This window comes from Perca fluviatilis, chromosome 6, assembly GCF_010015445.1.
Source record: "Perca fluviatilis chromosome 6, GENO_Pfluv_1.0, whole genome shotgun sequence".
Classification (NCBI taxonomy): Eukaryota; Metazoa; Chordata; class Actinopteri; order Perciformes; family Percidae; genus Perca; species Perca fluviatilis.
Window position 1 is genome coordinate 37,444,599 of NC_053117.1, and position 27,203 is coordinate 37,471,801.

The window sequence follows — 27,203 nt, forward strand, 5'->3', positions numbered from 1 at the left end:
TGTATTTTGTTGTGTATGTGTGGAGTGAATAGTTTATGTGCTTAATATTACATTTATGCTTTTTTAATGTCTGCCAGTGCAAAAGTACAAGATAACAGGTATCTTTATTTTATTCTCTCTCTATACATTATAAATATTATATATATATATATATATATATATATATATATATATATATATATATATATATATATATATATATATATATATATATATATATATAGATTAGAATATACTTAGAAACTACAAAGAACTGCATTTGTTGCTTGTCGTGACACATGTAATACTTAGGGCTGTTTTTCAGACTAGTTAAGCAAATTTTATTTTTATTCTTTGGGCATTTTAGGCCTTTTTTTAATTGGACAGCTGAAGACATGAAAGGCGAGAGAGAAGGGAATGACATGCAGCAAAGGGCCGCAGGTCTGAGTCGAACCAGCGGCCGCTGTATGTGGGCGCACGCTCTACCAGGTGAGCTTCCCAGGCACCCAAGTTAAGCAATTTTAGAGAGATTACTGACACAGGTGTAATTTAGGTTATGGAACCTTATATTTCTCAGGGTTTGATGACACAAACGGGTGTTTATATCCAATGATGATACCATAGACTGTTAATGGATCACACACATAACATGTTTTCTAAAAGCTTTAACTTTGATTACATGTATTGGATTTTATTAAAACAAAATGGATTTGGTATTCTCCCGCAGTATTGCATACATTGTAGAGATTGCTTTTGACCTAGTATTTATACAATAGAGTAGAGCGATAAAATCAACAGAAAATATAATTTAAGTACAAGATAAAGAGTTGTGATTTTTATACATTTCAGAGACTTTCTTGATAAATTTATAGCAAAATTCTGGTACAGGATATAAAATCCTCTATTCCAGACTCTAGCAACACAAAAACAAATACTAAATATATTCACATTTTATCATCTTATTTTCATAAAACAAGTTTTCTAACAATTCATAAATAAGTTACATAAATTACTGACAAGCTTTATAATTATACATTATACCTTTTGACAGGCAAAATGCACCCAACCTGTTCTTAAAAGAATTAGGGGCAACGCAAAACTTCTTCTGGAAGCTCGCTCTGTGATTTTACCGCGTGTAGAGTGTGAAAAAATTCTCTCTTTTCAGACAGGCATGTTCTAGGGTAAAGTTTTAAAGAATTACCTCGTGTCTCATACCTATCGCTCCAAAACTGAAAGATAGGCTCAACTGTTACTTCATATATTCCCTGTACAAGCTTATACACCTGAATCATATCACCTCTGTATCTCCTAAATATGAGAATAACTTAACCAAATCCACACACACATTCTTGTACACATTCACAAATGTCAGTACACATTTAAGTATTATTTTACACATTTATCCACACACGGATTGAGATACAGTTGCAAAACCCTTCACACACCTATGCAAATAGTTTTGCTACAATAATGGCCCCATACATGCTGGGTGTCTCGGGTGTCTGGTGTCTAGGGTGTCTCACGGAAATGCATCCTGATGCCACGTCAGGAGTGCCTGCGTCTGCCTGCGTCGGTAGGTGCAACCTGACTGACAGACCGCTCGACCAATCAGAAGGCGCTATGGTCGAAGGCGGTTGGCTCTGAGTCAGTGTGGAGACAGAAGGGGCGAAGCTTTAACTGACAGGCGTTCCCCAGCTACCAGAGTAGCTGTAACTGGCATCCAAACTGCAGACATGTGTGGTGAGTACTGAATTAATCCTACATTTATATTATTAAGTGGGAAACGTGTCTTATATATTATTTACCAGAACAGCAAAAGCAACGTTAGGTTAGGCTAAATGAGCTAACCTTAGTTGAAAATAGCTAAGGGTGGCTAACCTGCGTTATCGAACATGAGCTGCTGCTGATGCTGTTAGCTAGCAAAATATAAAGCACCTTTTTCATTTTGCTCTACTTGCTAGCTATCTCTGTGTTTAAAGTTGTCAGTGTCTGACGGCAAGCCGACATCTGGGACTAACGATGACATGTTTCATCCTGCTAACGCAGCTTTACTTAACGTGGTTTGCGACGACGTTAACGTTAAGTTAACGTTACGTCCATCGCGTAATTTTTCACTAAACCTCTGTCGCGTTGGTTTGTTATCAAGCGTTGAATGTTTGGACTAGCTAAGAGTTAACATTGCCATTGACTTGTTGTAATTGGAGTCTTCCGCATACTATTTGTGCTAAAAAATGAAAGGGTGAAAGAAGTGTCGACTGGTTGGATGCAACACTCGTGTATCCATCATACTGCACTAGCTAACTTATGAGAAAGTACCCAGAAATGTTCATTTCGTCATGATCCGTTTGGGGAATGTAGTTTTGGATGCTTTACGTGTATCTGCCCGTGTCCCCAGTCTACGTGATACGCAGGCTTACGTCGTATACCCACAAAGAAACCTCCATAATTTCCATATACCCACTTAAAAATGTGCAATGATACGTAACAACGGTATACGTGCATTTCAGTGTCCCAAATTCCCCACACAATGTCCTGAACCTGCTAAACCACCTGTCTAACAGGTGTTGTATATCCCTAACAATAACCACCATCATTTGGGACACTCAGTTTTTGGAAAATAATTTGGGGCGCTAAACTGCACTTATACCCCGTAACAACATACGTTTTGTGACAGAACATTTACTTCATCTAGCCATTTATTTTTCGCAAATACGAGTCGAGTAATGTTACTGCAAACCGAACAAACTCTTTTGAACATGCAGAGAGACTACCGGCCGCTACTAGCTAGACTACACCACTGTGTCCCACGGTGTCTGTCTCCTTCTTTCAGCCCTGATAACCGATTCCTCTCTGTCTCCCATCACTGTCACTACAATCTCTGAGTAAACCAGACCTATCAGACCAGATAGACTAGTTGTCATTCTTAGGATATTTATTTATTTATGAACATTTATTAGAGGATCAGCCCCATGAGATGCAACATCTCGTTTTCATGGGGGTCCTCCGGATCATGTATAGAGCAACAGAACAGCAGAACAACAGAGTAGATACAAACAAATAGGAAAAAAAAAAAAAAAAAACACATGCACACTCTATACACAAATAAGCTCTCAATAATATCCCTACCCCCATCCCTTTCACATGTAGAATGTCTGGAAAAACTACTAATTTAACATATAACACAATATTCCCACATATAACTGACAAAGTTGACATCACAATGGACATTTATGTACATAAGCTCATTCATATATAGCCTACACACATACATTACATAACACATATTAGGATATCGAAATAGAAAATGCTGTCCGTGTAAATTATTTTCCCTGCATGCCCTGCACCATGGGGATTTTCCCCTTACTGCCTCCCTCCATCACCCGCTGCTCTGAATGAATGCTCTGTTGAACCAGCCAGCCCTCTGGCGCTATATTTGCACTTATCTGAACTTTATTTAATGCCCCACCTTTGGCTAATTAAGGTGAAACTCCTTTCAGTGTGAGTTATACGCTGGATAAGGATTACACTAGCTGTGTGGATGTCAAATATATGCAGGAAAGACTGCTGATTATTGCTGAAATTAGTTATGCTTAGGTCTTGATTCATGTGGGCTTGTTATTGTACCATAACTCTACCCCACTCTACCCACTGTTCCATGTCGGCCATGAACGATTGTTTTCACTGTCGACTATATCTGTTGATTATTTTCTCAATGAATCGATTCGTTGTTTGGTCTATAAAGTGGTGAAAAATATGGATCGGTGTTTCCTAAAGCCCAAGATGACGTCCTCAAATGTCTTTTGTCCACAACTCAACGATATTCAGTTTACTGTCCCAGAGGAGAGAAGAAACTAGAACATATTCACATTTAACAAGCTCGGCTCAGAGAATTTCTACTTTTTTCTTTTCGTAAAAAAAATGACTCAAACCAATTAACTGATTATCTTAATAGATTCATCTTTTCAGCTCTAACCATAATCGTCTTCGAGTCAGTTTTGCAATTGTACACCGACACATTTCAGTCAGACTTACAAGGTGACTCTGTAAACATCTTCTCTTTGCGTTCTATGTGAGGATCTTGGAACAAAACCAAAACATCTTGATGAGATTTATTGTGTTGCTGTGACAGCAGGAGATACCAGTTTGCCAAACACCAAGGCTGTAGCTTTGCTCCTTTGTCTCTTAGCATGTCCTACTGCCAAGACAGAAATCTGTTTTTCCCGTGCTTGTAAGACTGGTTTCTCGTGCATCATGCACAATACTGTTTTTACTTTTAGTCTTGTACATAATAAAAGGCTGACATAACAAAGTAATTCTTGTCCCACTAACTTAACATTTTCACATAGAATCACAGGCATTTCAATCGATCTGTGCCTTCAGCTGCACTCTTAAGCATACTTTAAAGCAGAGGTTCCCAAACTCTTTCAGATGAAGGGCCAAAATGTATCTGGATGGAAGGCCACGTGCTAAAAATAAATGTTGATCTCAAAGAATACCATAATTGTTCGCAGATAAAACGTATGTAATTTAATAAGTTTACCAGCACCCAGATGACGACGAGTTTACCAGTGCTGTGCTTTACATTGCCGTCAAACTCGGATGAATTACTCTTGAGCTGCACAAAATGTACGTTTCGTAGTCATTACGTCTAGGATTTTACAGCACTTTCAAAATAAGAGGAGAGTAAGCACGAGTTTCACAAAGGGAGCACGGGCCCCGAATTGGGCGGCCTTGCTTTTAAAGGAAGAAGTAATGAACAAAAAAACTATTTGAGGGCTGTAATTCTAGAAACACCGCACTGAATCTTGACATGTTGTTCTTTCCTCTCCCCAGGAATCTTTGCCTATCTCAACTACCAAGTGCCAAGGACTCGCCGGGAGATCCTTGAGATCCTGCTCAAAGGTCTGCACCGTCTGGAGTACAGAGGCTACGACTCAGCTGGTGAGAGAAGGAAAAGGCTCATATCAACAATAGGGCTTTGACTCCGAACTTTGATATTCGAATATCATTCGAAAATAAAAAAATAAATGACATTCGAACTAATATTAGGCAGCCCTTAATATTCGAACCGGTTATGGGCATTACTTTTTGTAAATGCGTTTGCTTGTAAACGTTGTTTTCAATTCAGATTCCGAGACTTTTTCACGCATTTCAAAATGTAACTACACGTCGCGCCGACACACGTCTCTCTGCCGTGGCTTGGTAGCGTTGCATTCCCCCCTAATTCTCAAAGAAGGCTGGCTCGCCCAGCGCCAGGCCAGCTCAGCGGCGTCTTTCTCCCGTCGCGTGCCGCTTTTTCTCCTACCTACACCGGCCCCCGCACCCTGTCCCTTCTCCCCTTTCTACCTGCCTGCTCGCAGTGCTGCTGCACATGAGGAGAGAGCACAGAGGGGAGGGAGGGGCTGCTCCTCAGTCACTCAACAGAAGAGAGAGGGGACTGTTTTGGGGCCGCAGCAATACCTTCCGTGCCCTCTGGACAATATTTTTTTTTTTTTTTTTTATACAGAAAGTCGCTGTCTTTTCTACAGAAAGTCGCCAGATTTATCGCTAGTCGCTTTTGTGAAAAAAAAGTTGCTGCCCACACACATACACGCCAGCTTGACGCACACACCAGCACACAAGTATAAACATCAGACCACTACAGTGAAAGCTGTGTTTAATCCAGGTTCTGACTTTTCATTTTTTTTTTTTTTTTTTTTACTTAAGTTTGATACCAATATAGGTCTTACTGAAGGCATTTAATGGTCAAAATATTATTAATAAATATTCGAATATTAATAAAGAAACGAACTTCGAATATGATTTTTGGGCAAAAGTCAAAGCCCTAATCAACAACACACACTTTTGTTTTTTATCAGGCCTCTTTTCTTCACTGTCCCCTTAACTGTCTGACAGTTGTTCTGTTAATGGCTCATGTCCTGGCTCCTAAATGGTGGAATGAGCTTCCCATTGATTGACGGACGAAAGCCTACACACCTTCAAGGTTGAAAGCGCTTAATTGGAAGTTGCTTTGGATTAAAGCGTCCGCTAAATGACATGTAATGTTAATGCCACCAAGTTGATGATAATAGTATTTACAGTCCAAAATAAAGTTAATGCAGCTTTACAATCTTCTTATCAGTCACACTTGATGTTTTGTTCATCTGTTATAATGAGTTAGTAACACAAGTAGGGCCAATTAACAATTATTTTCATTGTCGATTAAGCTGCTGATTATTTTCTCCATTAACCGATGAGTTGTTTCATCTTTAAAATGTCCGAAAATGGTGAAAAATGTGGATCAGTGTTTCCCAAAGCCCAAGATGACGTCGTCAAATGTCTCGTTTTGTCCACAACTCAAAGATATTCAGTTTACTGTCACAGAGGAGAGAAGGAACTAGAACAATATTCACATTTAAGAAGCTGGAAACAGACAACAATAATGGTGCGTTCTTTTTGTCCACCAAAGTAGTTTTAAGAGTCGTTTTCCGGAGTTACGACCCGGAAGTTGCAAAAAGAACGCCCCCGAGGTCGTATATACGACTCGTCAAGTCGTCTGATCTCAGGACCCCGAGCTCACTTTCAGAGATGGCTACGTCGTGCATCACACGTAGTAAACATTGTGGTTTTCTACAATTTTAAGCACTTTTGTCTTTGTTGTAACCAAATGAAGAAGTCGTACACATAGCGCTGTATACTGCTACCTATAGGCATGTCTCTACAGTCTTATTAGGAGTTAAACATAGCGCTGTATACTGCTACCTATAGGCATGTCTCTACAGTCTTATTAGGAGTTAAACATAGCGCTGTATACTGCTACCTATAGGCATGTCTCCACAGTCTTATTAGGAGTTAAATACTGCCTGATTAGTTATTTTGTAGCTTGTGCAGCTGAAATTGGCTAGAGACGCTCGGTTGCTATATGACAACAATGGCTTTAAGCCGAGTCTTGAGCAGAAAGCAGAGCAGTAGCCTAACGTTAACGTTAATCAAAACGTAATTTTCATGTATCAAACTGTTAAATATATCTGTGTAATATGTCAATAACTGGGTGAATATAATCCTAAATGTTACTAAAAATGTTACAAAAATCCATCTTTTCTCCGACTCGTAGTATCGTGTGACAAAAAGAACGCAACAACCCGCTGGTTATTCGTTTTTCGACACGGATGTGACTTCACGCTCGAGCTACTAGTCGCGATTACAAGACAAAAAGAACGCACCATAACTATATAATTTTTTTTTTTTTTATATATATATAAAAAAAATGACTCCAACCGACTTGGGCGATTTTTTTTATTTTCTAATTGACAACTAATCGATTAATTGATTAATCTATGCAGCTCTAAACAAAAGACATGTCTGATGTACACCGAATAACTGAACGTCCATTATCATGTTGCTGGGTTAGACCTACTGCACCACTAATGGAGCTAATTCCCTGTATGTAAAGTCCATTTTGCGTTTCACGCCGTCTTCCCCATGTACTAGATGAGTGTAGCAGCATGTTATGTTGGAATTCTGTTCTGACATTAGACCACAAAAACAGGACGCTACTTGCAAAGTGGTAATAGCACCATAGCATTTTTCTTTTCTATACTTAAGGAGCTGTGATTACTGTAACTCAACGCTATTTCTTACTTTGTTATCATTTTGTTAGGTGTGGGAATTGATGGTGGCAATGGCAAGGACTGGGAGTCAAATGCCAAGTCCATCCACCTGATCAAGCAACGTGGGAAAGTGAAGGCTCTGGATGAGGAGATCAACAGTAAGCCAAGTGCCATGGATTAACAAATGCAGTCTTATTGATTATCATTCTTTATACTTTGGTGCAGTTGCAGTGTTTCCCCCAGAAGAGTTGTTTAGCCCGGTGGCAAGTGTCTGTATTTTCGACAAGGGCCCGGCTGGGGCCAGTCACAGACTGATGGCAGCATTAATGTAAAGTTTCTGTGATAATCATGGACGGAATCCTTAGGCGTAATTTACGGGGGGATTACATTTTGCAATGGTTTTTATCGCTTTTTTCTACATTTTTGTTGCCCTTTTCTTAGGTTTTTCAAAGTTTTTGTTGATTTTCTGACATTTGTCAAGTTTTTTTTATCGACAATTTTATCAAAGTTTCGTCGCTAAAAGCTAACTGGAGATTTGAATGTGAGACTATGTCTAAGTTTCCAATCGAGCTGCCCCCACTGTAACTGTAGTTTAAAAAAAAAAAACGTCTTAAAAATACATTAAACAGTAATTCCCAGTGGCTTAGGCCCAGTGGGGGGGCAACTTGGGCCCGGTGGGCCACCAGGCTTGCAATGCACTGGGAGGAAACCCTGGTTTGGAATATTAAATATTGTCTGTGTTGGCGTTTGCTTATTTCACCTTTTAGAGCAGCAGGATATGGACCTGGATGTGGAGTTTGACGTTCATGTCGGCATTGCTCACACCCGCTGGGCCACTCACGGTGTCCCAAGCCCAGTCAACAGCCACCCACATCGATCTGACAAGACCAACGGTGGGTTGTGTTTTACGGAGGGAAAGCTAACGGACTCCACACCGCTAAACGTTTGACCTTGTATTTCACAACAGCTCAGTCACTTTTTTTCTGACCTGGTTGCAGCTATCGTAAAGTTTCTGATAATCTTTCTGGTCTGCAGAGTTCATCGTCATCCACAATGGAATTATCACCAACTACAAAGACCTGAGGAAGTTCTTGGTGAGCAAATATTTTTTTTCATAAACCATTCTAGACTAAGGCTGCAACTAACGATTGTTTACATTGTCGATTTAATCTGACGACTATTTTCTCAATTAATATATAGTTTTTAAAACTGAGACAGATAAATCCACAGAGGCCTCAACTAAACTAGGGCGACAGCTATCGATTATTTTCGTTGTCGACTAATCTGTGGATTATTTTCTCAATGAATAGTTGTTTGGTCAATAAAAATGTCAGAAAATGGTGAAAAATGTGTATCAGTTTCCCAAAGCCCAAGTTGATGTCCTCAAATGTCTTGTTTTGTGCTTAAAAATACAGAGGAGTGAAGAAACTGGAAAATATTCACATTTAAGAAGCCAGAATCAGAAATCAAGAAATGGTTGCCGATTTAATTTAATAGATGCCAACTAATCGATTAATCATTGCAGCTCTATTCTAGACATTTTTTCATCAGGACTAGAAAGGACTAACTCTCTCCTCTTCCCCCACAGGAGAGCAAAGGCTACGAGTTTGAGTCAGAGACTGACACAGAGACCATCGCCAAGCTGGTGAAGTACATGTTTGACAACCGGGAGAGTGACGACATCAGTTTCGCCACGCTGGTGGAACGGGTCACCCAGCAGCTGGTAAGGGCATGCTCGAGCACACCGCTGCTCCTGAAGTGATCAGCAGACAGAAGAGCCTGTCTGATGTGTTTGTTTTTCCACCTGCCAGGAGGGAGCTTTTGCCCTGGTGTTCAAGAGCGTCCACTACCCCGGAGAGGCAGTTGGCACAAGGTACGCTCCCGCTGATGCTGTCAAACTGTTAGTTATTGCAGATAAGATTGCGGATAATAAAGCTGTTTATTTAGTTTCATTTTGAACATGTTAAGATGAATAAGAAAATGTACGTTTGAGTACAGGCAAGAAAACCAAGACAAATAAAATCTTCAGCGAACATATCTTTCAAAATTCCATTTAGGGTTGCTTGTGGCTCGGGAAGAGTGGTCGCCCCACGACCATGAGGTTGGTGGTTCAATCCCCCGACAACCCGAGCGCCCAGATAGCTCAGTTGGTAGAACAGGAGCCCATATATAGAGGTTTACTCCTCCACGCAGCGGGCCCGGGTTCGACTCCGACCTACGGCCCTTTTGCTGCATGTCATTCCCCCTCTCCCCCCCCCTTTTCATGTCTTCAGCTGTCCTGTCAAAAATGAAGGCCGAAAATGCCCAAAAGATTATCTTTAAAAAATAAATAAATCCCCCACCAACCCCAATGCTATTTGCTGTCCACTGCTCCTAATACTTAGGATGGGTTAAAATGCAGAAAATAGATTTTCACTACATTGTACTGTGTGTATGTAACGAGTAAGAATAAGTTTGTTTTTGTAACTGATTCAAATAAGGATTGTTCAAAAAAGGAGAAGGAAGAAGTAAAAAAAAACAAAAAAACTCTTACTCCTTTTTCTATTTTGTATACTTTAGTAATTAAAGATTAAAGTATTGTTGGCTCATAAAAATGTTGCTGTGCAGGAGGGGAAGTCCCCTGCTGATGGGAGTGAGGAGTGATCACAAACTGTCCTCCGATCATATTCCTGTGCTCTACCGCTCCAGTAAGTTTAAATGTCTGTTTTGTTTTTTATTTTTTTGTCTAATTTGTCCATGTGTGATTGCACAAGTGTCTCTGAGGCCCAGATCTTTCTTTCTTTCTCTCTCTCTCTCTCCCCCTAAACCCCCCACCCCCCTCCAGCCGCTAAAGACAAGAAGGGCTGCAGTGCCATACCCAGGATGGACCAGGACACCTGCTTGTTCCCCGTGGATCAGAAAGCCGTGGAGTACTACTTTGCCTCTGATGCAAGGTAAGCAGATACCCATGTCTTTGCGTCCAAAGATGCTCCATTAAGCGTGCTCCGCAGATCCATATGTCTCCGCTTTATCGGTGGAGTGTGTATTAGGGCTGTTGGAGCAAATTCCGAAAGTCGAATATAATTCGAATAGTAAAAAAATAAATACTATTCGGGGGGAAAAAACATTTTGTAAATAGGTGGGCTAACATTAGCTAATCTCCGTCTTCTCTTGTCACGTCTGAATAAAAAGTTACGGAAGTGAGAAACGCAAGGCATTGTGAGCTAACGTTACGTACCGCGTGAGTGACAGGCTGCGGCTGGAAATCGGAAGAAGGACAGGAAATGGTTTTAACATGACTTTAAAATCGACATCCACCGAGCCAAAGTGCTTATGTTATCATTAGTTAGTTCGTTCTGGTTTCCTAACTGCGTCGCGAGTTATAGGAGCTTAGGAGCTTCATGGAGACAGCTAAAGTTAATGTTAGCTGCCATACAGCTGTCAGAGTTAGCTTTGACTTCATATGTTCTTACAGCTGCATTCTCAGTAATGTGCCAATCTGCAAGAAACGGGTTGCTTATAAATCACTATAATAGTAGTGACAGCACCGTTTGGCTTAGTTATCAATGCCCTTAGCATTGTGGCTAACACTATTGTTACTTTAGTTTATGACACATCGTTTCGGCTGTGCTTTCTAACATGATGTCATTGTGCTAACTGAGCAACGTTAGCCTTTACAACAGAGCTGCTTCACTACACTTGTTAGATCATGTTTCATTACAGTTCTTTGTTGATTTGTGTCGCTGTGTGCTCGTGGTGGAAAATAATGTAGAGCGCGGCGTGCCAGAAATGCAATGCGCCGTGACGTAGATCCCCCTTCGAGACCAGGCTGATGTTAGAAGTCCCTCTAGTGGACAGAACGTGTAACAACAACCACATGCTTATAGTGGCATTGACAATGCATATGCCTGAGTAGTGTAGTACATATTTATAACAGGCTGCATATGAGCATTAAATATTTGAATATTATTTGAATATTTAAAAAAAAAATAACATTTGAATGGTATTATAGAGGAAGACTGACAGCTGTAGTGATAAATAAACTGATGTTAAAATGTACTCGGTTCTGCATTTCTGCTGCTCTTCAGTATTCTGGTAAAATACAACAAATTGCTTGTTGAATTTAAAACCAATGAAAGGAAAACATTTCCGACAGTCTTTTATTGAACAAATTGAACATCGAATTGAAATATAAAAGGCACCACTAAACAAAAGAACGACTGTTACATTATGAAGTTTAGTTCTTCTGCTGATTATTTTCTTTCAACTAACAAAACAAATCTCTGAGGGTCTTTGGTGATATGTCTTTTATCTCGCAAGTTGATATTGCGATGATGAGTTAAAAAAGAAAAAGCGATATATTGTGCAGCTCTGTTTGATTGTTTTTTTTGACCGTTTCTTTCGTCACAACAGCGCAGTGATCGAGCACACGAACCGGGTGATCTTCCTGGAGGACGACGACGTGGCTGCCGTGATGGAAGGCCGGCTGTCCATCCACAGGATAAAGCGCACGGCCGGAGACTACCCTGCCCGCGCCATCCAGACCCTGCAGATGGAGCTACAGCAGATCATGAAGGGTGAGTGGAAGGTCTGCCTTTGACCTGTTCTCTCTTTTCTTCCCACCATACATGTGCCCCTGCCCATATTTGCAAATAAATCATTGGTGAGCTGCTTTGTAATTTTGTCCTGAAACCCTGTTATTATTGTGTAAGTCTCTATTGGACACTGGCTGCTTATTTAACTGAGCTGCCTGTTTAACGTGCAGCCCTTAGGCCATCCTTGTTATCATGCAGTTTGTTACAACCCTGCTGGAGCAGTTGAACCCCGAGGGAAGCTGGACGGAGTTGCAGGACTTTATTACCTTCCCTCTCTTAGCCTTAAGCGTGATTTATACTTCTATACAAGAGTTATGCGAGAAGATTGAAACCTCTCTCATGTCTGTAGGGTAAATATCAAACCAAATCAACTTCAACTCACAATAACAATGTCCACACAATAAAAAAACGTGGATTTTTGCATTTCCTTCTTCTCCACCGACTCTCCCTCAGTAATCCAGCAGAGGGCAGAGGTAAACTGATGTTGGCTGCTCTCGACATTCCTTTGTGGTCCTGTCATTACTCAGCCTCTCTCCTCCGTTTCAGTTCCTGGAGCCTTTCTGCTGAATAACCTAATTTGCATGACCCAAATAGCTGTCAGCAGCAGGCTTTAAAACACTCGCGTATTTCAGTGTCACGGTTTATTATTGATGGAAAAACACTATCTCCCTGATGGCTCATGTTTGTTTTCCTTGACTTTAAGGGATGACTAACCCTCTAGCTCTGAATACATTAATAAAGCAACATAAGACAGTAACTCCCTACATTCTCAGGCCAGCCAGTAAAACATTGTAAAGATTTTCTTGCTCCTCTCGGAGCTTTTGGTTTTAAGTTTTCAGGTATTTAACGTGTGTCAACAAGACCCTTCTCGGACAGCCACAAGTGGGCTCACACTTTATAAAAAGTCCATCACTGTGTTCTTAAGAGGCATTGACCTCCTTTTATTTATTCTTTTACTAGTGTTGGAAATGTTCCCCTGATTTCTGATCCTCCCACCACAGGCAACTACAGCTCCTTCATGCAGAAGGAGATCTTTGAGCAGCCCGAGTCTGTGGTCAATACCATGAGGGGGAGAATCAACTTCAACGACAACACAGGTTAGGGCTGCTCAGTTATGGAGAAGAGAAAAAAAAAACATAACCTCTCAGCTCTCAATTATATTCAACATAACAATTACTGCATTGTTGATCTGTCTCATATTTTTCATAAGAGTACTGCTGTGATTTTAGTATGGCCCTTCCATAGGGATTCACAAAGTTAGGCCTCCTCGATTATGGAAAAAATCATAATCGCAGTTACTTTCAATTTTGAAATCACGATTATTTATCATTGACTTTTGGAAAGATGTTGAATTTATTGAACTTAAAAAACAATAGTGAAATGTTAAACAAATCAGCAGTGAAAACACCTTTTAACTGTAAAATTTTCCTTATAACCTACATAATGTGCAAAAATAATCGTTTTTCTCGATTTGTGATCCTTAGGAGCAGAAATCGTATTCACGATTAAAATTAGATTAATTGCCCAGCCCTAATACAGTTTAGTTTTTCTCAGTGGGGCATTGATGTAGTAAAACACCTGTGAATGCACTATTTTCCACTCTGTCCCATTAGTCATGCTCAAATGTCTTCTATTCAGCATTTGAAAGGGAAAAAAAAAAGAAAGCACATATGAACACATTATTTCAGTTGCCTGCATATCACCGCATGACATCATGTTTTTAATGAGTCACGGAGCAGAATGATGGATTAGCTGTTTGCTTCTCAGTGATACTGGGTGGACTGAAGGACCACATCAAAGAGATCCAGAGGTGTCGGCGGCTGATCCTTATTGCCTGCGGCACCAGCTACCATGCCGGGGTAGCGGTGAGTAGCCATTTTTTCTTCTTTGGCCTAAATGCACATAATGAAAGCATGTCTGTATTGCCATTCACATTGAATCCATCAGACTAGCAGGTATTGATGCAACGATACACTCAGCACGCTATTCGATAAGATGCACAAGTTTAAGTTGACGATACGAATATCTCACGATTTATTCAACAGATGAGCTGCAGACAAATGACTGAAAAATCTTCCTTTTATTTGTATAAACTGTGCAAAACAACAGATGTGTAACTTAAAAAATGTCTTCAAATGAATAAACGTGACGTCTGAATTCAAACAAGTGAAATCAAAAGTAGATTACGCCCCAGGCTGTGTTGTGGACACAAGAGTGAGGTTTGTGCGCTGGCACGTTACAGAATGATGCTGATTAATGCTCTGTCGCTTCCCCCAGACCCGCCAGGTCCTCGAAGAGCTAACCGAGCTGCCGGTCATGGTGGAGCTGGCCAGCGACTTCCTGGACAGGAACACTCCCGTCTTCCGAGACGACGTCTGCTTCTTCATCAGCCAGTCAGGTGCGGAGGCCGCTGCCATCTGGACTTGATCTAATGCACATTCCCCATTGTTCCTCTTTCCATCCCTGGGAGCCACTGTGGTTCTTCCTGCTTTATCTTTTCCTGTGCTCATCTTGAGTCTCCGCAAATTGTCAAGTCAAACTTGTACAGTTGAGTTTACTCCATCAGTCAGTCCATCAATCAATCAATCAATCAATCAATCAGTATTTATGTAGCACTTTCCATACATGTAAATGTAGCACAAAGTTGCCCTGCCCCATTCACCCACCCAACCCTAAATCGACAAAAATGTATTAATTAAAAACAGCTGAACAGAGCTGAGGAAACGCGATCATAAGCGAGGAAACTCCAGAAGCATGACACTTACAAACCAAAAGATACTTAAATATATAAATAAAGGCTCTAAACAGTGGCTAATAAGTGCATAACTTGTAGATTGTTAAAACAAAATCCATAAATACGTAGAATAAAAACAACTGATAAATAAAATAAATAATTAAACTTACTAAAACAAACAACATATAAATATAAATAATAAAAAATAGAACCTAAGTAGTAGGGTTGCACGATATTAACACAATGTGAGTTTGCGATATAAATTATGAATACTGCAATATCGATATTAATTTCCATATTTTTTAACCTTTTTAAACAAAATTACAAAAGTTACGGGAAAATGCATCAAATTGAATTCATAACAAATTAAACATGTTTTCTTACAACACAAGGTTTATTTCAACTGACCGTCATATTGGACTGGTCCAACATGAATGAATAAATAAATAAATAAATAAATAAATAAGGACCATGTCTAGAGAACAGGACATGTTCTACTGGTGGTACAGTATAAAATAAATAAATAAAGAGAACAGGACATGTTCTACTGGTGGTACAGTATAAAATAAATAAATAAATAAAGAGAACAGGACATGTTCTACTGGTGGTACAGTATAAAATAAATAAATAAATAAAGAGAACAGGACACGTTCTACGGATGGTACAGTATCAAATAAATAAAGAGAACAGGACATGTTCTACTGATGGTACAGTATCAAATAAATAAAGAGAACAGTACATGTTCTACTGGTGGTACAGTATAAAATAAATAAATAAAGAGAACAGGACACGTTCTACTGGTGGTACAGTATAAAATAAATAAATAAAGAGAACAGGACACGTTCTACTGATGGTACAGTATAAAATAAATAAATAAAGAGAACAGGACACGTTCTACTGGTGGTACAGTATAAAATAAATAAATAAAGAGAACCAGACATGTTCTACTGATGGTACAGTATAAAATAAATAAATAAAGAGAACCAGACATGTTCTACTGGTGGTACAGTATAAAATAAATAAATAAAGAGAACAGGACACAACTTTTCTTTCTCTTTGATTCGTTCCATTTTGTTGACTCTATCTATTTCTTCACTTACACTGTCACTCTGTCCAAATATGCACACACGTGGTACGCTCCATAGGGTTTGTCACGTAGTGGACCCGTGCGCTGACGTGCACTAACGTGTGCAAGTGGCGCGGTAACTGGCCAATGAAACATGATCATTATAGCGTTTCAAGCGGGCTCTACATCAAACACAACTAAGCCACACAGCCAACGGATGGGACGCAGCGCTCCACAAAATAAACTAAATATTGCATACTTATCGTGACACTTTCGATATAATATTGCACAGCGTGATATCGCGATAACGATATTGAGTCGATATATCATGCACCCCTAATACGTAGATAAAGAAAAGGAATAAGTACGTTGTCTATTAAAAGGCCTGACTCTCCTCTGACGGTATCTGCTCTGCTGTAGTCTTCTGAATGTGTTTGTTTCTTTTGTGTGATATTTTTTTGTTGGTTTTTCCCTGAAGCTGTTTTAAATATGGTACAAAAAGCCATTTCCCAACAAACTAATAAATCAGCATTATTTTATTGTCAGAAAACCATTACATTGCAACTGTTTTCTATCCCTGCCGAATCTCCAGGGGAGACTGCTGACAGCCTCATGGCCCTGCGCTACTGCAAGGAGAGAGGAGCTCTGACTGTGGGCGTCACCAACACAGTGGGCAGCTCCATCTCCAGGGAGACCGACTGCGGAGTCCACATCAATGCCGGGCGGAGATCGGCGTAGCCAGCACCAAGGTGAGCCTGTTTTTTTATGTATTCCGGCAAGCTGCAATATTTGGGAAATGTCTACAGTAATGAGATCTACAACCTTTTTTCACACAAAGGGTTCAGTCGCACAAAATGCAATAACACTTTTGCCATAAAATGAATATGAATACGAAAAACTTTGTCCACAGATGCGAAAAATCACCATACAAGAGAGACAGGACACAGCTACAGCACAGAAACAGTACATAGCTAAGACGGCAACACGGGCAAAACAGACAATACATTTCATTAAAAAGTGACTTTACAAAAGTTACATTTAGATAAGTAAATACATAGATAAATATAGCCTACTAAAAATGCTTGCTGTGCATAAAACCTGCAACCTGGAAGTCTGCCTCGCCCTACATTCCATTCTTGAGTTGACACGGTTCCCAGTGTCAAGCCTTATAAATTACTCCCTTGGCTGTAATTGTGAGCGTAACTCCCAATGCTCCAGACTTTCTGTAGATCTTTGTCATTGCATATATTTACACAACACAACTTTGTTGGTTTAATCCAGTTTGCAGCATTAAAATACAAGATAAAATGTAAAAATATATGCACACCCACACATCTCACGTATGCCCATTACCACCTATACATTAATACCCATACTATAAATAAATACTACAGAAAGTTATTGCATAGTCCATTATTGCATTAAGCTCAGGGTGACAGTTCTATCTGTGCATGTGCGTGCACGCATCAACTTAAAATGAATTGGTAACAAGATTGCTAATCACAAAATGCCCAAACAGTATTGCTTCCAGCTTATAAAAATGTTAATGTGCTTGTTCCCTTAGTCTTCTGGGTTTGAACAGTTGGTCAGACAAATTTTTTTTTTGGTACTTTTATTTACAATATTTTATTGACACATTTCATAGCCTAGGTAACAAAATTGTTAGTCGCAGCCCTAGTTTGAATTGACATACACCTGCCAATTGTCTAACTTGTTACTGAGGGATGTTTGCCAATACATTCAGACAGAACCGACCAGTTGGTGGCAATTCAAGTGGATGCAAACCGCTAGCACAAATGTATATGCACATTACCAGTTCTTCTTAGTTAGGTGGTGTACCATGGCTAGATGGCACCCGGATTAGAAGAAATCTACTTATAATTAGGGTGAACAGACCTTTTTATACAGTTTAAGGAAACTGTACACCAATTTGTTGCATCATCTCATAAATGAACTCCCCGCCCACTGACACTGAATAAAACCCAGATGAAAACTCCATTATTAGTCTGTCCCCGCCTCCTGGAAGCTGACATTTTCCTCCACTCTGAACCCTTGGGGAGTTGAAGAAGCCTGAGATTCTCATCTCTATTCTCATGTAAAGCTAGGACACTTTGTTTTCTGCCTCTCCGCTCACCCCCTTCTCAAAACCAAAAGGATTTGCCAGCTTGGACAGAGCAGAGAAATAGTGGAGCCCCGGCCCCAGCTAGTGAGGAGAGCGAGTGGAGCTGGTCCCTCTCTGGTCCAGCCCTTGGGCTTGGCTCAGGGACTCTTTGTGCTGCTCCAGAGCCTCAGAGACGCCATCGTTTACTGCTTAGCTGGCTGGGCCACACACCCACACCCATCTCAACCAAATGCTGCAACCGAGCTCGTCAAATCACTGGAGAATACGTATTGCACCCAACTGCTTAGCAGCCCCAAATTCATCTACTTGGCCTCTATTTTCTCAGTTTCACGCCAATTTGCGTTTTTATTTTATTTGTTTTAACTGGAAAAGAGAATTTTTTTTGTTGCTTTATTTCAATTTCTATGATCATATCCAAGATTTATTGATTAGGTGGAGACAAAATACTTTGATGCTATCAAAAGGCAAATCCTTCTGGCAGGTCACCTGACTAAATGGTGGAAGATGAATTTATGAATTACGTAGCTTCAATTTTATTTTTAGTATCAAATCATAACAGAGTTATCTCAAGACACTTTACAGATAGAGTAGGTCTAGACCACACTATAATTTACAAAGAGCCAACAATTCCAGTAATTCCCCCAAGAGCAAGCATTCAGTGCGACAGTGGCGAGGAGAAACTCTTTTAGGCAGAAACCTCGGACAGACCCAGGCTCTTGGTGGAACTATAACTATAATGGAACTATGACTAGAAATGGTAGTTGTAGTAGTTCATGGCATAGCAGGGTGTAGCAGGGCACTGCAGGGCATAGCAGGACGTAGCGGGACATAGCAGAACGTAGCAAGGCACTGCAGAGAGCATAGCAGGGTGCGTAGCAGGACCACGGTGACAGCTGCAACCATGATTTACAGTAGGTGCCACCCTAATCCAAGGAAAACTGCTGGGTGAAAAAACACAAGGAACCCGGGGAATAAGCCACATTAGTAACAAGCATTTCTGGGACATGGATGCACACAGATGGAAAGAGAGAGGAGCTCAGTGTGTCAAAGGATGTCCCCCGGCAATCTAAAACTATAACAGCATAATTAAGAGCTGGTGCAAGGCAAACCTGAGCCAGTTCTATAAGTTGGTATAGGTTGGTAGGTGAATGACTATGAAGAGAAGCAGAGAAGAGAATAGCTGTATCATTAGGAATTTACAGGGTTACGGTTTGTTTTCTAGTCCATAACTGTGTCTGTCTGTGTGTCTGTCTGAGAGGAATCTGGTCGTGTTTCAGCTGTATGTAAGGGTTAGGGCTTTGCAGGGTAACAGTCGGCATGTTATGCGTAACAAAACACTATACGTACACAGAACAACTCTACAGTTTACTATGTGGATTAAATATGTTGCCACATCTGACTATCAGAGTTCTGAGGAACTGTGGCTAGCGTGCTGTCAGCGGGAAATAAAAAAACAGTGTAAAGGTTTTACAGCAATTTTCTTGGCCCTAGACACGGGCATTTCTGAGTCTGGAGGGTCCCGTGAAATGACTTGGCTTCACTCGAGCACTGTTTAAGTCTCCCACATGGGCATGGAAGGCCTCCAAACATGCTCAGAGATGAAGGAACAGAGAGGGAGAGTGGGCAGTGATGACGGCACGAATGGAGTCTCCGTTGTGCTGAGGTTGTGTGAGCATGAATGATCAGAGGGTGTGCTCTCTGATGTGATGTTGTGTGTTCACCAAGTTTTCCAGGATGAGCAGCACTAGCTTGAGTGAGCTCAACTTCATGCATTTTAATGCTGCTTGGCGTGCACTAAAACCCACCTCTCCTTTCATTTCTCATCTGGTGCCGATTATTATCTGGAGACAGAGTCCACCATCAAAACAGGGAGAAGAAGACTCACGGACTCAAATAACTGTACTGAAAAGAGGCTCAAGTCAGGATATGGTCCTGCTCTTTGTGTTCAATATTGAGTACAGCTGCAAAGATTAATTGATTAGTTGTCGACCATTAAATTAATCGCCAACTATTTTCATAATCGATTAATCGGTTTGTCATTTTTTTTTTTTTTTATGAAAAAGACTACAAATTCTCTGATTCCAGCTTCTTGGATGTGAATATTTTTGTACTTTCTTCTCTCCTCTGTGACAGTAAACTGAATATCTCTTGATTTGTGGACAAAAGACATTTGAGGACGTCGTCTTGGGCTTTGGGTTGCGCTTTTCACAATTTTCTGACGTTTTATAAACGAAACAACTAATTGATTAATCAACAGATTAATTGACAACCAAAATAATTGCCCTAATATTCAGCTGCGATACAGGAAAAGTACTATACCTTTTTAGTCATCGGTTCACAACAACCAAGGTTTTCCAGTAGTAGTTTTCTACATTCATGCACGGGGCTTCGGACAGCTGTTTTCTTTATAAATCTGTAGATGAGAAAAACTATGAAATATGAACATGTGTTTCAGCAATTGCACTTTAACGATTTGCTAACATTACGCTTTGTTTTTCTGACTTTGTGCTCTGTGCAGGCCTACACCAGCCAGTTTGTGGCCCTGATCATGTTTGCGCTCTTGATGTGCGATGACAGGATTTCCATGCAGCCCAGACGCCGAGAGATAATCCAGGGCCTGAGAGTGCTTCCAGGTAAATCAAGCCACGAGTATTCAGGTTCAGCCAGGGAAATCGTGATCATCATGTGAGATTTACAATGTATAGGGATGGAAAACGGCGCTCTCAGAGCAAAGATCAAGTACACCCAAAGCCTGTTTAATTTGTGTTTGTTCGAGCTATCCTCTTGGAAGAGGAAGCCAAGTGATGAGAGCTGTAGGCTCTCGCATGCTCCTCTAGATCTAAAGCATATGGCGGCGTGTCCCTAATCGTATACTAATGAGGAATGTCTGGCCGCTCTGCCGCTGCCTGCCCAACATTTTGAGTCTGAGACCATATTCCAGCATGTGACAGCAGCAGCATGTTGACACGGTGTTTTATTCAAGATTATGCATGGTATTTATTTATTTTTTTGCTTCCTATTTGCTTTTAAAAAAAAATCCTCAAATGCATCTGTTTTCCTGTTTTTCTGTGTTAGATCTGATCAAGGAGGTCCTCAGTTTGGATGATGAGATCCAGAAGTTGGCAGAAGAGCTGTACCAGCAGAAGAGTGTACTGATCATGGGCAGAGGCTACCATTATGCTACCTGCCTGGAAGGAGCACTGGTGAGCAAGTACAGCCTTCTTTTATTGCCAACTTTGTCTGATTTATATTAATTGTTTTTTTCCCTTCCAATGTCTTAGAAAAAGAATAGAAAATACTTTTGTCAAATTTTTTGCCATGTCTTTCTGGAGAGCTTTAGAAAAGTAGTACCTGCTTGCAAGAAAGTATGATAATACAGTTCAGTTCAAGTTAAGAACAATGATACAATAAATACATAAATAAATAAGGTTCCCAGACAAATGGTAGCCTGGAAATCCAGACCCAAATCCGAAAGATTAAGGGTCTGGCATTGAGTAATGAAAATGGCCCAACTGGAGGGGCGGCACCAAGCATGCATTTGAAAATCTCACTGCACGCAATTGGATAACACTACGACCAATCACAACAATACACGGGGTGACGTATCCAGAGCCCCGTACGCTTAGCTACCAGCGGAGCTAACCGGGAGGTTAAACTGTCGTCATCTGTTTAGCTCGCCTCTGGCCCGCCTATATAGGATACACTGATGTGATTGGTGCAGCTCGGCTACCAGGTCATAGTTAATGAGCATCATTACTCAATGCCAGAGGGACTCAAATTGTGCTCTCGCGAGATCTCTGGATTTCCAGGGTGGACAAATGGTTCATAATCATTTAAAAACCTCAGAATATTAAAATAAGATGATCATTCCAAGAGACTATTGTAAAGGTTTGAAAATCTGACAGCAGGCTGAATGAAGGACTTTAAGTAGCGGTTTGTTTTCCTGAGTGGCGCAATAAAACGTCGGCCTGAGGGCATTCATGTGAATCGTGTAGACAGGAAGTGGACGATTTGATCAATAATTTGTTTGGCTTTTTGGACCACGCGCTTTTCCCAAAGGAAACACAAAAAGTCTCTCTGCTAACTGGAGCAGACGTTCACAATACTTTTAGAAATATTTGACCTTTTCTTCACTCTGAGAAACCAAAAGAGTTGGGCAAGTTGTAGTGAGTTATGTTATACATTTCACTCCTCCGTTTTTAATAATAAAATGCAGAGCAAAATGGCTTCAAGTCTTAGAAAAGAAGGTTTTTTTTATGTTTTGAAATGTAAACCATAATGACTACAACATCAGCTTAGACTTTCCTAGTCTATATCCACGACGTTCCACATCCGGGATTGCTGGACTATGGTTAACTGCTCCTCAGATCTCTGCAGGGTAAATCCAGACAGCTAGCTAGACTATCTGTTCAATCTGAGTTTTCTGTTGCACGACTAAAACTACTTTTGAACGTACACATGTTCCACCAAAAAAAAGTTCCTTCCCGAGGCTATTTTGCAGCGGCTCCGTCCGGCACTTGGCACTGCCCAAGACAATTGTGATTGGTTTAAAGAAATGCCAATAAACCAGAGCACGTTTTTCTCCCTTCCCAGAATGCTGTGTGGACTAAGGTCTGGCAATGCGGGACTAACCTGTGGGTGTGTTTTTTTATTTTTTTTTTTTTTATCCTGTGTAGAAAATTAAGGAAATCACATACATGCACTCAGAGGGCATCCTGGCTGGAGAGCTGAAACACGGCCCCCTGGCCCTGGTGGATAAACTCATGCCGGTCATCATGATCATCATGAGAGACCACACCTACACCAAATGTCAGAACGCACTGCAGCAAATTGTTGCCCGCCAGGTAAGAACCATACACACTCAACAAAAAAAAAATATTAAATGTGATTTAATGTTAACCAAATGTTGATATATTTAGGGGGGGAAAAGTGAAATTATCCAGTCTTAAATATCCTGTTGCAGTGCGATTGACCCTGCAGATTGTTTATTCACTCACTAAAATGCTCAGGGAACACACTATTACACGTCCAAAACTAATATTTTGATGCCTTACAAATGTACAACATTACGTCGTGGAAACCGACTTAGTCATTACATTTGAATTCTGATTTTACAAGCAAGTTGTTGTTTTTTTTGTGCCGTTATTGTGATTCAGAACATCTGAAGAATCTACAACTCAGTATTTAAATTTTTACCTCCCCGAACACTTGATGAGCGCAGCACGTTTTGCACGTTAGTGTTAATTTCCGCAGCCCTGTCCGCGCCACACCTGTGATCCTTCACCTCAATAAATACAAGGGAGGGGTCGGTTCAGCGTGACATCATCGCTGTTGGTAATCTGCAACAGATGCAGGTTTAAGAGTTGGGGGAAAAATCAACAGAGATGGGGGGGAGGAAGGTATTACATTGACAGATGATTTGCTTTGTTTGATTCACAGGGCCGCCCCATCGTGATCTGTGACAAAGATGATTACGAGACCGCCAAGTGCTCCAGCCGCACCATCAAAGTGCCTCACTGTGTGGACTGCCTGCAGGGCGTCCTGAGCGTCATCCCGCTGCAGCTGCTGTCCTTCCACCTGGCTGTCCTCCGAGGTTTCGACGTGAGTACTGTCCCTTCAAGGTTGAGCAGTAACTGATGATCCTGACTGTTTTACCAGATGAGATAAATTACCTCATCTGTCACTTAAAGGGTAGTCTATATACTTCCCGTTCCACTTCCGGGATGCTCCGGTGCTGCAGGAAATTTCGCCAGATGCATGTATTTTCCGTTTCTGCTTTCTTTGTGTTTGAATTTTAAACTGCGGTGGATTTCTGAGGACTATGGTTAACTGCTCCTCAGATCTCTGCAGGGTAAATCCAGACAGCTAGCTAGACTATCTGTCCAATCGGAGTTTTCTCTCGCACGACTATTTTGCAGCGGCTCTGTGCGGAGTTTAGCACCGCCCATGACGATTCTGATTGGTTTAAAAGAAATGCCATTAAACCAGAGCATGTTTTACTCCCATCCCCGACTGCTCTGTGGACTAGCCAGACCCCCTCCAGTGCACTTTGGAGGAGGGTCTGTAAGTGCTTGTTTTGCCGCTGACAGGCGCAGATTAATATTCTAAGTGTCTGACAACATTATGGAAAGGATTTCTAAGGAGGTCGACCTTTCAGTTAAAGAGTAAGATCTTTTTTTTTAAACAAAAACATCCACAAAATTGCGTTCGCTAAACCCACCAGACTCCATGTAAATAAACAGTCATTTTAGCATCGTAAAACACACTTTCATTCAAAGTCGACAGAAGGTCGACAGGTCTTTCCACTTTTCCAACCAAAACAACTCTAGTTTTGGTTGAAATAAACATAGTTTACCGATTTTACATGTGATAATATGTTGGCTCTATACACGCTAAAAGTATTTCTTTTTTTAAATGGAGTCTGGTGGGTTTAGCGCTAGCAACTTCAGAGCTGTTTCTGGTTAAACAGAAAGGTCTCAAAGAAGTTTTAAAGGTCTATCTCTGAAGGGATCCTTCCCATAATGTTGTCAGACACTTAGAATATTAATCTGAGCCTGCCAGCGGCAAAACGAGCACGTTAGTGAAGGTAAATACAAGCTGGACAATTGTCCTATTAACTTACACTGTAGCTTGTTTTGCCCCCGCCTACTGCAGCGATCTCGCTTAATACTGGACCAAATGTTTTTTTTCAAAAGATTGTTGTTCCCGTCAGTCACTTGGACACAAAAACGGGGAAATAGGGTCCAGGTTGAAAAAAAAACATCACTATTATTAGTGTTGTGTATTATTATGTACCTTTTTGTGTACTTCACTGGCTTTGCTGTATTGCAGGATGTCAAAGGTCTAAGTAAACAGTTTTAACTGAAGTACAGCATTTAAATATAGCCAGTGTTGATGCTGCGTTTAGAGCACTTCCCTACGGAGACGTGTCCTGGCATTGACTTAAAAACGAGAGCTAACTGGGCTGCCCCGGCTATTCATAACCCTGCCAAATTGCGCTGCTGTTCGAGGCAAACTTTTATGTGCACACAGCTCTGTAGCACGCCCACACTCCTTTTTTTTCTTTTTCTTTTTTCAAGTATGTCCAAGTATCTGAAGTCTGAGTGATGAGACGCGTTCTGGCCGAGGATTTGGAAGTTAGAGCAGTGCTGTCATATGACGGGCATTAAAGTGTCTCTTTGTTAGGATTTTGGTAAATCGTACTCGATAGTTTGACAGTTGCATTTAGTAAACAGCAGCAGCTTGTTTGTCATGTAGTAAATGACCTCTTCTATTCATGTACAGGTGGACTGTCCAAGGAACCTGGCCAAGTCCGTGACCGTAGAGTGAACCGCACCATTCATCACATAACGGCAAAAGCCCGGCGGACGCACATTCAAACGCGCACAGACGGCGAGGGAGCATCTGAATGCAGAAACGAAGAGAAAACAATGTCCTGTTTGTGTCTCGCGTCAGGGCTTTTTTTTTTTTTTTTTTAAATGCAATCTTTACTCAACAGGTGTGTATCTCACTGTTGCATAGTATCTGTATCTCACTGTCTATTTTTCCCAGAAACCTTTTGGCATCACTGTCGTACGATTGTTAGAGAAGCGGTTTTGTCCGTGGTGGCGAGGTCCGGCCTGGCGCTGACCTATCTTCATTACGCTCTGGGTTTGGGAAGCTGTAGCAACTGACCGTGACCATTTGGGTTCATTCACAATTCTCAAAAACTTTTGAGAAATGTTTTTGTGCCGATTAGTCTCGCTGGAAGCATCCTGGAGCTGCTGTTTAAGCCGTTGACTGACAGAAGTTTGGTTTTAAAGACCTTACTGGCTCTTTTTAGTGCAATGATTTGTAGTTTAGTTTGGATATTTTTTTTTCCTTGGCAGCTAATCGTCTGAACGTAATCGACAATCTTAAATCATTCCAAGCCACAGGTCATCGCTTCTTCGTTAATTGCAGCGCACTTTGCCAGTTTTGCCTCGGTTTCTGTCTTGGACTTTCTTCTGAGGACACGGAGTTTACTGCAGGAGCAACGTCACAAGTTAGGTCCCAGAAACGCTCGCGAATACACTACTGTGCTGAAAATCTTCTTGTGTTGGTTACAAAAGCTTGTTCTTGTGTATAAACCTAGTGTTTAGCATTTCACGTTCTGGTCTTGATGGGCTCAGTTAACACGAATAAGACTTGTTTACTGAGCCACCATACGCTGTTTCTGCTTTTACCATTCTCTGTACATCATCCCTCTTACTTTAAAGCTATTATTTAGTGTTTGATTCTTCTGCGGATTCCAGATCTCGTTCACATTTAACCTATTAACTGAAGTAACTCTGAGATGAATTCACTAACCTGAAATACAAGTTGCACCCAGTTGCCAGCCCACACCTTGCCACCACGACTACTGCAATATTGGGACCATTTGTAGCTATTCTTTCCTTTTTTGTTTTGTTTTGTTTTTTTTAAGGGATTTGTATGTAATTGAAGTTACTCTTTGGTTTGAAATGTGAATGTTACTGTCATTTGAAATGTCCTGTCAAACCAAAAATCTCTGCAATGGCATGTGGTTACATTTGTAAACCAAAACGTATATATTTTGTATGGTTATCCTACTGTATATTGTAGCTAAACGTGTACTGATGCTGGTAGATTTGTGCAGTACGAAGATGCTTCGAGTCCTAAAGGTAGAATATACAGTTTCATGGCAATATGTCATACTGCAGATGTCTATTTAGATAGAAAGTCAGATGCCAACTGTGTGTGTGATCCCAAATGTCTGTTTCAAACACCAAGGAAAGAGTGATGTACACGTGCAGTTGTGTAGTGAAGAAATAGATGTGGAGTTTTTTTTTTTTTTTAACTCAGATATTTTAGGTTACATATTTATCTTGCTTTTGCAATCAAGCCTTAACTTGACTTTTGCTTTTCTTTTTCCCCCTTAAACATTGAGCTTCTCCTGAGCAAGTGAACAGGTTTAAATTAAAAACTGGATGTTTGTTACAGGTACTTTTTGTAACCCACATACATGCTGTAAGCACATTTTGATTTCTTAACTGGAGGCAATGAAAGGACACTGCACTGAATCCTAGCAACATCTGTTGAGTTACTGAGGAAGTGGGGCACTATTTATTAGTGGAACCGATGCAATAAAGTGTCAAAGTAC

General features: G+C 40.7%; 1 protein-coding gene across 1 annotated transcript; it reads left to right on the forward strand.

Annotated features, from left to right (window-relative positions):
* The first annotated feature begins 1,618 nt into the window (after positions 1-1,618).
* On the forward strand, positions 1,619-27,203 carry LOC120560121 (glutamine--fructose-6-phosphate aminotransferase [isomerizing] 1-like). Its single transcript, XM_039802304.1, is given in 20 exon segments — positions 1,619-1,719; positions 4,813-4,920; positions 7,619-7,726; positions 8,336-8,461; positions 8,604-8,662; positions 9,157-9,291; positions 9,380-9,441; positions 10,176-10,255; positions 10,393-10,501; positions 11,961-12,124; positions 13,144-13,239; positions 13,910-14,007; positions 14,420-14,540; positions 16,535-16,663; positions 16,666-16,691; positions 20,583-20,697; positions 21,140-21,267; positions 22,741-22,908; positions 23,504-23,665; positions 25,349-27,203. Coding segments are annotated over 20 exon segments (2,046 nt in total). The 5' UTR covers positions 1,619-1,712; the 3' UTR covers positions 25,394-27,203.